This window comes from Microtus pennsylvanicus, chromosome 3, assembly GCF_037038515.1.
Source record: "Microtus pennsylvanicus isolate mMicPen1 chromosome 3, mMicPen1.hap1, whole genome shotgun sequence".
Classification (NCBI taxonomy): Eukaryota; Metazoa; Chordata; class Mammalia; order Rodentia; family Cricetidae; genus Microtus; species Microtus pennsylvanicus.
In genome coordinates, this window is record NC_134581.1 from 97,630,929 (window position 1) to 97,645,563 (window position 14,635).

Genomic DNA, 14,635 nt, shown 5'->3' on the forward strand with positions numbered 1-14,635 from the left:
GGAGGCAGAGGCAGGCGGATCTCTGTGAGTTCAAGACCAGCCTGGTCTACAAGAGCTAGTTCCAGGACAGGCTCCAAAACCACAGAGAAACCCTGTCTCGAAAACAAAAAAAAGATAAAAGCAAGTTTGCGTACTAATAAGATAGATGTACTTGTTTGTTTTTCCACAAGCAATCCAATCGTGGCTGAACATTTGAATGCTGAAGAAGGTGGAGCATCTTCAGCAATTTTCAGAGTTGCTTTATATTTTGATTTTGTAAGTGTTAGAGCTTTTGACACCACTGTCACTGTGCACAGGCACAAAGTACATAGTGTAATAACAGAAGTCTGTTTAGAGCCATTTCAGAAACTGTTGAGAATTCTGCCCTGTATACTTGCCTTATCTGTGTGCCTGGTGCCAGAGGAAGAACCAGGTGGGTGCTGGGAACCGAACCTGCCTTCTGCAAGAGCAGTAAGTGCTCTTAACCACGGAGCCATCTCTCCAGTGCCACTGAACAATTTTTTATGAAACTCAGCAACTTCAGCAGCAATTTTTAAAATCAAGTATTCTGGGCCAGCAAGATGCCTCAAGCAGGTGGAAAAGCCCTGCTGCCAAGCCTAGTGGCCAGGATCCACATGATAGAAGGCAAGAACTGACTACTGCAGGTTGACCTCTAACCTCTGCACACATGCTGTGGCACATAAATATGAGCACACTAAGTAAATAAGCACATAAAAATGTAATAAGATATTCTGACTCAGTACTGCACAGAGATAATACTAAGTGCACAACCGAGCGATGGTAATAGGAAGATACTGAAAGTCTATGTATGATTAAACCGTTGCTGGTATTAGAATCTTCTTCAGGATTACAACATTTACCAGGGATCAGCGGAGACGTCCAGCCTTGTAGACTGAACAAGTGCCGGGCCTTGGACTAGGCTTTCCGGTTTGCCAGCACTGCAGTTACTGAAGCCTCTCCGAGAAGCACAGAGAACACCAGCAGCCATGGTGTGAACTATTTGAAGAACTTAGTGATAAAAGCGCATTTGATGATCCTGATTCACCTGTGGTGACTCTGATCCTAAAACTTCCAACACTAGTGGGGAAATACGGAGAGCGACAGTGCTGGTGGCCGCTCTAGCGGCAACGGTGTCACGGTGGACAGAGTGACAAAGGAAAAGTCTGAACCCAGCGATGTAATTGAGCGGCTCCAGATGCGCATGAAGTCAGATGGTGTCTAAGTGTGCACTGGGAGAGAATCTTCTCTCCAGCAGCCGTAGAGCTCAGGTTGCAGGAGATCAAGCCAAAGCACCCATTGTAAGATTGGCTGAGTTAGAAAATTCAAGCTCCAGCTGCCGAGAGGGTCAGCAGTTACAGTAAGAGTACTGGTTGGTAAGGAACTGGATTCTGCTCTTGGATGGAGATGTGAAAGGACCCTACCTGAACCCTCGGATTCTCAAGGGCTTATCTCTGCTGAGAAAGTAGGCTCTTTGTCCTCAGCAGAGGATGCACCATACCCCATCCCCTGTAGGGATTCACCTGAATTTGCCTAAGGGATTCACCCTTCATCATCTGCCAGACAGAGTGACTTTCCTGGAAGAGATGCCAGGTTCCATACTGATATCCCCCAGGGCCCATTGATAGCTGCCTCTAGATCTATAGCCAGACTTAAAGCACGCTTCTAGAGGGGGGATTGAAAGCATGGTTCATGAGGAGGTGCATCATACCACTAAAGAGCTACCTCAATGAATTTGCTCATTCATTCAAGCAGAATGTATGGGAATAGATTTTACGGGTATGGGATAATGGTGGAAGGAACATACAGCTGGATCAGGATGAGTTTATTGAGCTGGGCCCACTGAGTAGAGATTCTGGTTTTGGTTTTTGGTTTTTTTTTTTAAGTTTATTTTTATTTTATTTGCATTGATGTTTTGCCTGCCTGATGTCTTCATGAGGGTGTCAAATCTTAGAGTTACAAACAGCTGTGAGCTGCCATGTGGGTGCTGGGACCTGAACCCAGGTCCTTTGGAAGAGCAGTAAGTGCTCTTAACCACTGAGCCATCTGTCCAGCCCGATTCTGGTTTAATATGGAAACTCATACAGTTGTTGAAACATTTGTCAAAGATGGCCTGCTGTCCCTTGTCTTACTGTTGATGAAGCTAGAGTGGCTACAGTGTGTGGAGCCAAATCCTCCACACTAAGAAGGCCCAGAAGACGTGCCTTCGCTAGTCTTACAGACGAAAAATGGTGAGGGGCACCAGTACATTTGAAGATCTTTGTCATCGTCCTTTTCCTTGCGCCAGACCTTAGGGTTGGAGATGTTGCTGCTAGTTAGATGAATTTAGATGAATTAAATGTTACGATTTCATAGGTTCCCCTAAGGAAGGACCTTGCTAAAATTCGCAAGAGTTTACCGTTAGCATTTCTCCCATCCCTCCCAAGAAGGACCTATGGCCTTTCTCAAGGGTAACTGTACACTGGGGGAAAGGAGACAATCAGACTGTCCAAGGTCTGGATTCCAGTGGTTCCAGGAACTCCCAAAAAGCATTATGAACCTCCAGTTAAAGTAGTGGCTTAATGGAATCAGGTAGTTAGTGGAATTTTGGCTGAAAGCCAACTCACAGTGAGTCCCCAAACTCATCCTGTATTTATTTTTAGTTCAGAATGTCTAATTGGGATAGATATACTCAGGAGCTGGAAGAGTTCCTACATAGGTCCCCTGACCTGTGGAGTGAGGGCCATTATGATTGGAAAAGCCAAGTGGAAGTCATTAGAGTTGTACCAGGGAAAATAGTGAACCAAAGACAATATGGCATCCCAAGAGGAATTGCATAAGTTAATGCCAACCCTCAAGGACTTGAAAGATGCAGGGTGGAGCTGGGCAGTGGTAGCACACGCCTTTAATCCCAGCACTCAGGAGGCAGAGGCAGATGCATCTCTGTGAGTTTGAAGCTAGCCTGGTCTACAGAGTGAGCTCCAGGACAGCCAAGGCTACACAAAGAAACCCTGTCTCAAAAAATTAAAAAAAAAAAAAAACCAGGGCTGGTGGTTCGCATATTCCCACACCTCCCTTTAACTCTCCTCTCCGGTCTGTGTAGAAGACAGTGGGCTGTAGAGAACTCACAGTTGACTATCGAAAGCTCAATCAAGTAATAACTTATATTGTCAATTCTGCACCAGATATGATGTCAATATTTGAGCAGATTAACACATATGATACATGGTTTGCAGCTGTTGATGTAGCAAATGCTTTCTTTCTTTTTTTCTTTCTTTTCTTTTTTCTTTTTGGCTTTTCAAGATAGAGTTTCTCTGTGTACCCCTGGCTGTCCTGGAACTCACTATGTAGACCAAGCTGGCCTTGAACTCAGAGATTCACCTGCCTCTGCCTCCGAGTGCTGCTGCCACCACCTGGCTGCAAATGCTTTTTCTTAAGTATCTGTCCATAAGGACCACTAGAAGCAGTTTACTTTCAGTTGGCAAGGCCAGTAGTACACCTTTACAGTGCATCAAAGGGTGGAAAAGAAATCCAATAGAAATTCAAGGGCCTTCTACCTCAGTTAAATTCCTAGGAGACCACTGGTGTGGGGCATGCAGAGATAGTTCTTCTAAGGTGAAGGATAAAGTTATTATACCTGGTCCCTCCTACCACCAAGAGAAAGCGCAGCGTTTAGTGAGCCTGTTTGGATTCTGGAGATAGCACATTACCCACTTGGGTGTGTTAACCCAGCCCGTATACAAAGTGACTCAGAAAGCTGCTAGCCTTGTGTGGGGCCTGCAACAAGAGAAGGCTCTTCAGCAGGTCCAGGCTGCTGTGCAGGCTGCTCTCCCACTTGGACTGTATGACCCAACATGGTACTTGAGGTTCTAGTGGCAGATAGGGATGCTGTCTGAGGTCTTTGGCAGGCCCCTTAGGTGAAGAGACCTTTGGGATTATGGCGCAAGGCTCTGCTGTCATCTGCAGACAACTATTTTCCCTTTGAGGGACAGCCCTTGTCCTGCTACTGGGCATTAATGGAAACTGAACATTTGACAATGGGCCACCAGTTTATTCTGTACCTGAGCTGCTCTTCATGCGTTGGATATTACCTGACCCACTGTAGTGACTGTTCTTGGTTGTCAGCTTGAATATATCTGGGATAAACTACAATCCAGAAATGGTGGGCACACCTGTAAGAGAGATTCTGCTTGGTTTGAAGTGGGTAAGTCCACTTCTAGTCCAGGCCTTTGAAGAGTGAAGAGACACCTCTGATCCAGATCTTAAGTGGGATGACACAGGCCTTTAATCCAGATCTTGAGGCGAGACACACGCCTTTAACATGGACCACACCTTCTGCTGGAAGCCTATAGAAAGGCAATAGGAGAAGGAAGAAGGTGTTGCTCTTTGCCTGCTTGCGCTCACCTTGCCAGCACATCCATTCCTTCACTGGCATTGGAGCCTACTTCTGAATTCCAGCATTTGCGGAAGACCAGCTGAGACACTCAGCCTCGTGAGACTGTGCAGCTACTGCATTCTTGGGCTTTCCGTTTACAGCTAGCCGTTGCTGGGTTAGCTGGACTGCAGCCTGTAAGTCATTCCAGTAAGTTACACACACACAGAGATTCATTCCATAAGTTCTATAAGAACCTGACTAATACAGCCATAAAGTACTATGTACACAGCAACAACCCATTATCAAATAGAAGTGGCATATACTGTACATATTTGGGCCCAAGCATGTTCTAATGGCGCAAGCTAAGTACATGAAGAAGTTGCCCAAATACCTATGGTTTCTACTCCAGTTACAGTGCCTCTGTACCCACACGTGAACCTATAGGCTCGTGCGGTGTGCCCTGTGATGGTTTACTGATGGCTCTGCACTCTTACCTAGCTCTTCCTGTCATTGCCTGATGGGCCCATGAACCACGTAGTCATAATGGCAGACATGGAGGTTATGGACTTCACAACATGGACTTCCTCTCAGCATGGTTGATCTGGCTACAGCTGCCGCAGAGTGCCAGGTCTGTCAGCAGCAGAAGCCAACGGTGAGCCCCAGGTGTGGCACTGTTTCCTGGGGTGACCAGCCAGCCACCTGGTGGCACGCCAGCAGCACTGGACCACTTCCTCCTTGGGAAGGCCAGCATCTTTTCCTTACTGGAACATATAATGCTTCTCCAAAGCCACCCATCTTACCAAAAGCTTTATCCACCATCATGGTGTTCAACACAGTATTGCTTCTGACCAAGGAACTGATTTCACAGCCAGAGAAGTGTGACCTTGGGCCCACGTTTTACCATGTTCCCACCATTCTGAAGCAATTAGCTTGGTAGAATGATGAAATGGCCTTTTGAAGACACTGTTAAACACCAATTAAGTGGCAGTAGCCTGGATGGCTAAGGCGGGGGTCCTCCAGAAGGTGGTGTATGCTTTGAATCAGAGTCCAGCATGTGGTAGGTACAGTTTCTGCCATAGTCAGGATCCATGGGTCCAGGATTCAAGGCGGTGAAATAGGAATGGTTCTACTCACTGTCACCTCTGGTGACCTACTTGATGACCTTTCTGCCATTGTAGTGGTCAAACCACAACATTTAAGCCTCTCTAATAAATGTGTATGTGTTCATTTTATCAGTTCTGTTCCTCTGGAGAACCATGACTAATACAATAGCTAACACTTCATATGCTAATTTTAAAAATAAAGAGAACATTTACTTGTTCTGAGCTTTGTTTCTCAGAACATCCTGTTCTTGTTTCAGTAGTGATGAGCACCCATTAATTTTTGTTTTCTTTTGTCCCCTCTATTGTCAGTGTTTTGACCTTAGCCCTCCTTCTATTTTCTATTTTGAAATGAGGTCGTGTTAAGTTACCCACTGTGTGGCCCAAACATCCCCTGAATTTGCCATGTCTTTCTGCCTCAGCTTCCCTTGCAGCTATATTTACAGGCTTGCCTTGTGTTCTGATTTCTGACTTACATCTAATTATTTATGTGTTTGTTTATGTGTGTGTGTCTACATGATGAGGTCTTTGATATCATACCTGGGAGGTGATCCAATGACAGGGTTTCTCTTTGGCCAGAAACTCACCAGGCGGACTAGACAAACTGGCCAGTAAGCCCAAGGGGTCTGCATGTCAGTGCCTCCCCAGCTCTGTGGTTTTAAGTGCGTACCAGCATGCCCAGCTTTGCTGTTATATGGTTGGGGATCTAACTCAGGTCCTATTGTCCACAAGAGCAGCTCTTTACTGGCTGAGGCACATACCCCAGCCTGTGGTTTTGTTTTCTCATTCTCTTTGTTGTCTGGGTGTTCTTGGATCTCTGCTCACACTTGATAGTGTTACGCTATCATGTCAGCCATGGTGTCCTACTCTAGGAAGACTGAAACAGGGTTGTGTTGAGTTCAAGGCCAGCCTGTGCTACATAGTGTGCGCTAGGCTACTCTTGGAACTTTTAAAGTGGGAGAAAAAGAGGGAAGATGCTCATTCAGGGTTTTTGTTTTGTTTTGAGGCTCTATGTAGCCCTGGTTATCCTGGAACTCTCCATGTAGCCCAGGCTGGCCTCAGATTCACAGAGATCCACCTGCCTCTGCCTCCTGCATGCTAGGATTCATGCCACTATGCCTAGCGTGACTGGCAACTTCACATAGGATGGTCTGACTGCTCGGCTCTTTATTCCCAGCAAGGAGAGCCATTTCTAGGTTTTAAGGTTCTGGGCAAAGCATCTTCCTTCCTTGGCCTGAAGTTAAGGTATGTGTGTGGCTGCCAGGAATCTGGTAAAAGAATGAGCCGTGCTCAAGGGTAGGGCAGGCAGTCTCCCGCTGCAAGGAAAGAGAAGCTGGTCGCCTCAGCGCCCTGGAAACCATGCTCTCTGGAGACCTTCTGAAGGCCTCGGCTTCCTGTACCTGAGGAAGTTTGTAAACTTGTTCACAGGTTGGAATCAAGACTGTTGCTTGGTCTTGGGGTACCTTGGCTTTACTGTTTCTTGCTGTCATTTTAAACACTGCTGGGAAGAAGACAGACACGAATGTGGGAAGTCCGTCAGCTACGTTGGACAGGAAGCACCACAGTGGGGTGAACTCATTCGTTCACCCTGAGGTGTCCCCTCAGGTCTCAGTTGTCTCCACAGCACCTCTCTCTTCGGGCTGCCCATGCTTCTGGTCTCTTGTCCTAGCTGAGAGCTGAGCTACACAGCAGACATCTTGTCTCTGTGGTTCCTTCCTTGCAGACAGCTGCAGAACAGTTTTGTGGGATGGTGCATGTTTAATGAATGCTTCAGATAAATCCTGCTGAGCATTCAACACAAAAAGTAGTTTAAAGGAGGCTGCTGAGATGGCTCGGCAGTTAGGAGCTCTGGCTGCTCTTGCGGAGGACCCTGATTCAGTTCCCAGCATCCACATGGCAGCTCACAACCATCAGTATGACATCTGATGCCCCACTCTGACCTCTGCAGGCATCAGGCATACATGTAGTGTGCGTGCATACATGTAGCATGCGTACATACATGTATATGCATACATACAGGGAGGCACAACACTTATGTATGTTAATTTTTTAAAAGTCATTATAAGTACTTCACAGAGTGAGTATTATTTTGTTGTCCTCAAAGACCCGGAGTTCTAATCCTAGCACTCAGAAGACTGCGACAGGACAATGGTGACTCGGAAGCCAGTCATCCATATTCATTCAAGAGTGAGTTCTGGGTCCACATCCTCCTGCTGATTTTCCTTCCTACCAGGCTTGACCTTCTACTTCTCAGAACAATGTAGTCCACTCACAGTGACGTCACACAAAACCTCCAGAACAAAATGGAGCTTTTTTTCCCCCCGTTTTTAGATCTTAAGAACTAAGTACACAAGATCACCTCACCCACATAGTTTCAGCACTCAGGAGGCTGAGGCAGAAAGGTGGTCAGGAGCTTGAGCCCAGCCTGGGCCACAGAGAAAGGCCCTGTCCCAAACAGCAGCAATAACAAAATTAACTAGGTAATTCTTTCCTTTTTGGTTTTTTTAGAGAAGGCCTCACCATATAGCTATGGTTGACCTAGAACTCACTATGCTGGCCTCAAACTCTTAGAAGTCTACCTGTCTCTGCCTCCTGAGTGCTGAGATTAAACATGTGCACCACTACTTTTAGCCAGCCCTAGATTTCTTAACTGTCACAGTGCAAACAAATTCATTTTAATTTCTCAATCTCTTTTATTTACCACTAAAATTATATATATATATATATATATATTTGGTTTTTCGAGACAGGGTTTCTCTGTAGCTTTGGAACCTGTCCTGGAACTCCCTTTGTAGACCAGGCTGGCCTTGAACTCACAGAGATCCGCCTGCCTCTGCCTCCCGAGTGCTGGGATTAAAGGCATGCGCCACCACCGCCTGGCTTTGAAATAATATTTTGAGATATAGTATCTTTTTTAATGTGTTACATTAATTGAAGTGGGAAGTCCTTCTGTTTATCTGTTGCTTTTATTGGTTAATGAATAAAGAATCTGCCTTGGCCGGTGATGGGGCATAGTAGAGCTATGGGGGTGGGGGGACAGACACTAAACTGAATGCTGGGAGAAAGAAGGGCAGAGTCAGTAAGAAGTCATGTAGCCACGCCAGAGACAGATACTGGACGGAACTTTACCTGGTAATCCACAGACACGTGGCGATATACAGATTAATAGAAATGGGTTAAATTAAGATGTAAGAGCCAATAAGAAGCTAGAACTAATAGGCCAAGTACTGATTTAAATGATATAGTTTCTGAGTGATTATTTCAGGTCTAGGCAGTTGGTAATGAACAAGCGGCCTCCAACAACAATTAATAAATTTATTTGTCCTAGTAATAAACACCAACCACTTTAAACTTATGAAAACATCTGTGTGACACACTTTTATGGAACACTTTTACTAATAATAACACATTTCAAAATCTATAATTGTGTCACATTCCTTTTATAGTGATAAGATGCATTTTATTTACGCATTTGGACCTCATTATAATTGGCAAATGTTGTTTGTTCAACACTTGTAGTTCAGGGATGGATCTGGAGATTCATGGTCTTTACCACCCTGTTCCTTTCTGGCTGACACACGAGACTGCAGTGTTGGGAATGAAGGCTGCTGGAGCGCTCTGTCACCTCGCCACGTGGCCAGGGTTCTCTTGGCTTTGCTGAGTTAGTCTCATGTCACACTATAGTTTTCCTTTTGAAATCTTTTTGAATATCTGCTTTGGAAAAAGCACTGTGCCAGATCTAAGAAGCTAATTTTGATCCTACCCAGCCATTCTCTTCGGAACCTTTAAGGCTCTGGAGATTCATGACATCTCTAAGCCATCCTTGTACATGTTAGTTTTTGTCAACTTGACACAAACTAGAGTCACCTGGGAAAACAGAACCTCAGCGGAGAAACTGCCTCCATCAGATTGGCCTGTGGGAAAGTCTGGAAACATTTTTTTGATTAATGATGACTGTGGGAGGGGCCGGTCCACTGCAGGTAGTGTCTCTTGGGCACTGGTTATATAAGAAAGCATGGTTTCTGCTTCAGTTCCTGCCCTGGCTTCACTCAGTGACTGCCTAACCTAACCTGTAAGCTCACATACACTCTTTCCTCCCCAAGTTGCATTTGGTTATGGCGTTGGTGACAGCAACAGAAAGCAAACTGTGCTAATCCCCTACCAAGTTGTTTTTCCTGCATCTTAGATCAGAAAACAGAAGGTCATTTGACTGCCCCTTAGCCTGGCGCCTTGTTTCCCACACCTAATTTTATTTTTCCCCTGCAGACCCCTAGCCCTGCATAAAAGAGTCAGACCAAAGAAGGCATACATCCTTGTGCTTTTCTGTCCCTTCTGGCCTTCTAGTGATGAGGAGTGCTTCCCGGGGGGGGGGGGGGGGGTTAGAGAGGTGAGGCACAGAGCGAGGGTCCTGTCTCACTCTGCCGAGTGTTGTCTGGGAGTGTCACTGCCCTTCGTGTGCAGAGCGTCTGACACAGCTGGGTGTGGAGGGGAAACCTCTGAGGGGGCTGGCTCTTGCTGCCCCGTGTGTGTGTGTGTGTGTGTGTGTGTGTGTGTGTGTGTGTGCGCGCGCGTGCGTGCTGTGTCTTCTGTTGACATGTATGATGAAGATTGCTTTTTGTGTTTCATTTTCTAGTTACGAGAAACCTCCTCCTGGGTTTATAAAGGTAAGCAATGGTTACTCTATTAAATTTACTTGGGGACTTGGTTTACTATTTTTAAAAATGGTGGTATTTTTAATCTCCTTATATAAACATGCTGTTTCTTTTCAATAGATACCAGGTGAACCATAAGTTTGGCCTTTGTCACAAAGTCTGTGTGTGTATATGTATATATATTCAGCCACCAAGCCGTCCCAAGGAGCCAGTGCAAACACATAGGAGTCCTGGGATCGCAGCTTCCTTTCTGTCTCTGTGGCAGTATCTTCTAGAAGCTCTGCTGTCCAGTTTCCTTGTCTGCCTCACTCAGCCTACTCCTCAGTACATTTAGGGTGGAGTCTTGAGAGCCTCAGCTCAGCCTGTGAAAGGACAAACACTGCAGCCTAGCGGGTCTTTCAGTGGCATGGGACACAGGAAAGCAGCCAGAGGACCAAAGACTTTCAGTAAAGAAATGTTTGAAATAAGCAGAAAGTAAAGGAATACTCTGGTTCGAAATAGTTATTTGCCGGTGGAAATCCCCATCAGAGACACAGTGACCTTTAAGAGAAAAGGTGAGGGCGGACTCCTCCAGAGTCGTTTTCTCCCTCCACTCACATCACGGGAAGAGCTTGCTCTCCTCACAAAAGTGTAATTTATTAAGAGCCATTTTAATGTAGCCGTCTGTCTCTAGCGTTCTAAAAAGCCTTCTCCTCCCACAGATTGTGAGAGAGTGAAAGCTGTTTGACCTATCTTCTGTCAGAGTGTGGAGGTCATAAGTCATTCCTGCACGAAGCCTGTGCATCACAGCAAGGCTGAGCAGTTTCTCCTGTGTAGTTCTGCCCCTGAAAGCTTGTCTCTCCCAGCTCCTGGGGGACGACATTGTCACACAGTTAACAGGAAGCCAGATGATAGCTTCCCAGGCAGGAAGCACGGATGGGTCCTGTTTGGTTCTGGTTTGTTCTGTTGTTTACACACTTATCTTCCTGCAGGAGGAGGAGACAAAGCCAGAAGACTGTATTCCAGATGTACCAGGCAATGAACATGCCAGGGAGTTTCTGGCTCATGCACCAACTAAAGGACTTTGGATGCCACTTGGGAGAGAGGTCAAAGTTATGCAATGTGAGTGTGCAAGGGTTTGAGTGATGTCTCTGTGGCAGTCTGTCTTCTGTCACTAAACAAGATGCATGAGGGTGGGTAAGTCATGAATGGGTCTCTTTGGCCCACGGTTCTGAAGGCTGCAGGGTCTACACAGCGCAGCCTCAGCATCCTGGCCTGTGTGCCCTGCTTGCATCATACATGATGGAGAAGCCCAAGGAGAATGTTCTGAAGGGAAACACATACAGGGAGTGGTAAGATGGGGGTACAGTCACTCCTGGCCTGGCCCCACTTCCATTAGTGATGAGGCGGGGGTACAGTCACTCCAGACCTGGCCCCATTTCCATTAGTGAGGACTTACACCCTTCACCAAAACCTGCCTCTAAGCTCCACATCTTAAAAGGTCCTCTACCCTGTACTACCACACTGCGGACCAGATTTTCAACATGAACTTTCGGGGGACAAATTAAATCCAAACCACTGGTTATATGCTGTACTTGATAGTACCATACGTCTTATCTTTGGTTTGGTGTGTGTGTGCACGCGTGTGTATGCTCACATGCGCATGCAACTGTGTTCCTATGGAGATCAACTCAAGGGCCTTCCCCATGTCAGATGAGTGCTTTACCAGCCCCTGTTTTTTTTTATGTTATTTATTATTGCTATTTATGTATGTATTTACTGTGTGTGTGTCAGTGTGGGTTCCACGGTATACACATGGAGGTCAGAGGAGAAGCTGTGGGAGTTGGTTCTCTCCCCGCCCATGTGAGTTCCAGGTCAAATTCTGTCATAGGCCAAGCCCATGGCTGACCTGACTCTAGGACTTTTGAGTCCGACCCAGTGATCTTTCCATAGCAGTACTACCATGATAAAAAGAACATCCCGAGGGAGAGATGCCATAGGAGGAAGAGATGTGGCAGAGCTGGTCATTGTCTGTCAGTGTTGTTGAATGTTTGTCCATTAAAGTGACTAACAAGAGCAACCACAGGCCACAGGTGGTGGCTCTAGACAGGTATCTTCTATGTCCCACCTGCTTCCGGTCCTGTAATCATACATATACATTTCAAGAGTTTACATAAGTCTGTCACAGATTTCTGTTGCATTTTTGTTTTGTTTTGTGACAGAACATCTTGATATGGCCCAGACTGGCCTTCTTAGTTTTTAAGACAGGTTCTTACTATGTAGCCATGACTGACCTTGAACTCATGCTCAGAAACCTGCCTGAGTTTTTTAAAGGCGGTTATTCTCAGACTAGCCCAGAGTCTCCACAGTGCTAAGATACAGATGTAAACACAGGCATGTGCCACCATGCCTGCCTGGTTCTGGGCATTCTTATTATTGTTTTACCAAATTTGGGTTTTGACATTTTATCAAACATTCTTCTATCTTCTCTCACTCTTTTTTTCTTGTTTTTTGTGTTTGTTTTGTATTATCCACTGAACACAGGGCTTCACACATGCAAGGCAAGCTCTGCACCCTGAAGTGCACGCCATTCTCTTTATGTTTCATTGTGAGATGCAGCCTCTCTGTGTGGTCCAGGCTGACTCGGAGCTTCCTCTGCACCCAAGGAAGCCTTGAATTTCCATCCTCCTGTCTCAGCTTTCAATTGTTGTTCTTTTCTGAGACAAGGTTTCTGAACACAGGGTGCAGACCAGGCTGTCTGGGAACTCATAGAGATCCTCCTGCCTTTGTGTCCTGGTATTAAGTGCTGGTATTAAAGGTGTGTGCCACCACGCCTAGTCCGCTTCAGCCATTTCTTTGAACATTTTGGCTCTTACGCTTTAGACAGAAAATGTTTCGAGGTGTAACATCTTTCTTACCTATACTGTTGTTTGTTATACTTTTTTCTTGAAAACTTCTCTTAGCTTTAGTAACTTCATGGAGTGACCCTGAAAGTGCGTGTCCTCTGTAGTATGTGGCTCAGTGGCTAGCACTCAGCTAAGAATTTGTCAGGTATTCTTTAATCCAGGAAACCTACCTTTTTCCAAGAGGAAGGGTGTGTGTGTGTGTCTGTGTGTGCGTCTGTGTCTGTGTGTGCATATGCACGTGTGTATGCATGTATGTGTGTGTGGACATTGATACCATGCCTCCTCAGAGCTGATACAGGTTAGATCCCTGCTTTAACTTGCTCTCCTCTTCTGGTCTGGTCTTGCTATGTTGTCTAATCATCCTGCCATACCCTTCTGAGTAACAGGAACTACAGATGTTTATCACCACGCTTGGCTCTCATCAGCCTTTAAAAGCCTGTCTTCCCAGGCCCCAGGTCACACAGAAGGGAGAGTGTTGGGTTTCTGTGGATGGCGCATGTGTACAGCTCTAGATGACCAGGGTCATGGTGAGGACCTGTAGAGGCTCTCTGAGTGCACCAGTCCCCAGTGGTCCCTGTAAGTGTATGACTGGGCTCTTGTGTGCCAGGTTGATAACCAGCCTGACAATGTGTCTTAGTTTGCTTCGGGGAGAAAGAGTTTATTTGACTTAGATATCCTAAATCACAGTCCACGAAGGACTGTGAGGGAAGTCAAGGCAGGAACTCAAACAGGGCAGGAACCTGGAGGCAGGAGCTGATGCAGGGGCAATGGAGAAATGCTGCTTACTGGCTTGCTCTCCTTAGCTTACTTAGCCTGCTTTCTTTCCACACCCAGGACTGGTAGTGCCCAGCCCAGAGGAGGGCACCACCTACACCTGGGCCCTCCTATAGTAATTATTGATCAAGAAAATGCTCTATAGACTTGCTTATAGGCAATCTGATGGAGGCATTTTCTCAAACGAGGTTCCCTTATTCAAAATGACTAGTTTGTGTTAAATTGACATAAAACTAGCCAGCGTGGACTGGATGTTAAACAAGCCATTATTTTCAGCCAGTGTTTTGAAAGGTTGTCTTTCCTATAGAATGAATGATGTGCTTAGGCAAGTAACTTATAGGTGTGGCTTTTCCAGGGGTCTTTGAGACGATCAAATAGTGGCAGTGCCATGTAGCTGTGTCCTTTTAAGGAGCTTAGACCTCATGCTGACTTTGGTCAGACTGTTACTGACCTAGGACAAGAACACTGGGAGTGGCCCAGTTCAGAGACCAGAGGTGGCATTTCTCACCAGGGTTGGCCAGAGGTGGCACTTCTCACCAAGGTTGGCCAGAAGTGGCACTTCTCACCAAGGTTGAGTGGATTTTCTGGAAATCATGTTCCCTTAGATTGTTGTATTGGAAGCAGATATTCAGATATTACCCAAAGAAACAAGAACAAAGAGAAAGAAATGGTAAGGCTGTTGCTGTTGGTAAAAAGGGTGTCCCCTGACCTAAGCCAAGGCTCCCAGACACACTGTGGCCATGAGTGCACTTGATTTCTGCTCTAATGCAGCCATGTCTGTGCCTTTCCCCCAGTGGACAGGGTCCAGCATCACAGGCTTTCATGATTGGCTACATAGCAGAGGAAATGAAGGAATCTGGGAGGGAGCAGTAG

General features: G+C 46.1%; 1 protein-coding gene across 1 annotated transcript in view; it reads left to right on the top strand.

Moving 5' to 3' along the window:
• Rp9 (RP9 pre-mRNA splicing factor) overlaps nucleotides 1-14,635 on the top strand; it is a 28,919-nt gene that overhangs the window by 1,566 nt on the left and 12,718 nt on the right. The window contains exons 2-3 of the mRNA XM_075966517.1: nucleotides 10,085-10,115; nucleotides 11,075-11,204. Coding sequence (XP_075822632.1) covers nucleotides 10,085-10,115; nucleotides 11,075-11,204 — 161 coding nt within the window. The remainder of the gene's footprint in view (nucleotides 1-10,084; nucleotides 10,116-11,074; nucleotides 11,205-14,635) is intronic.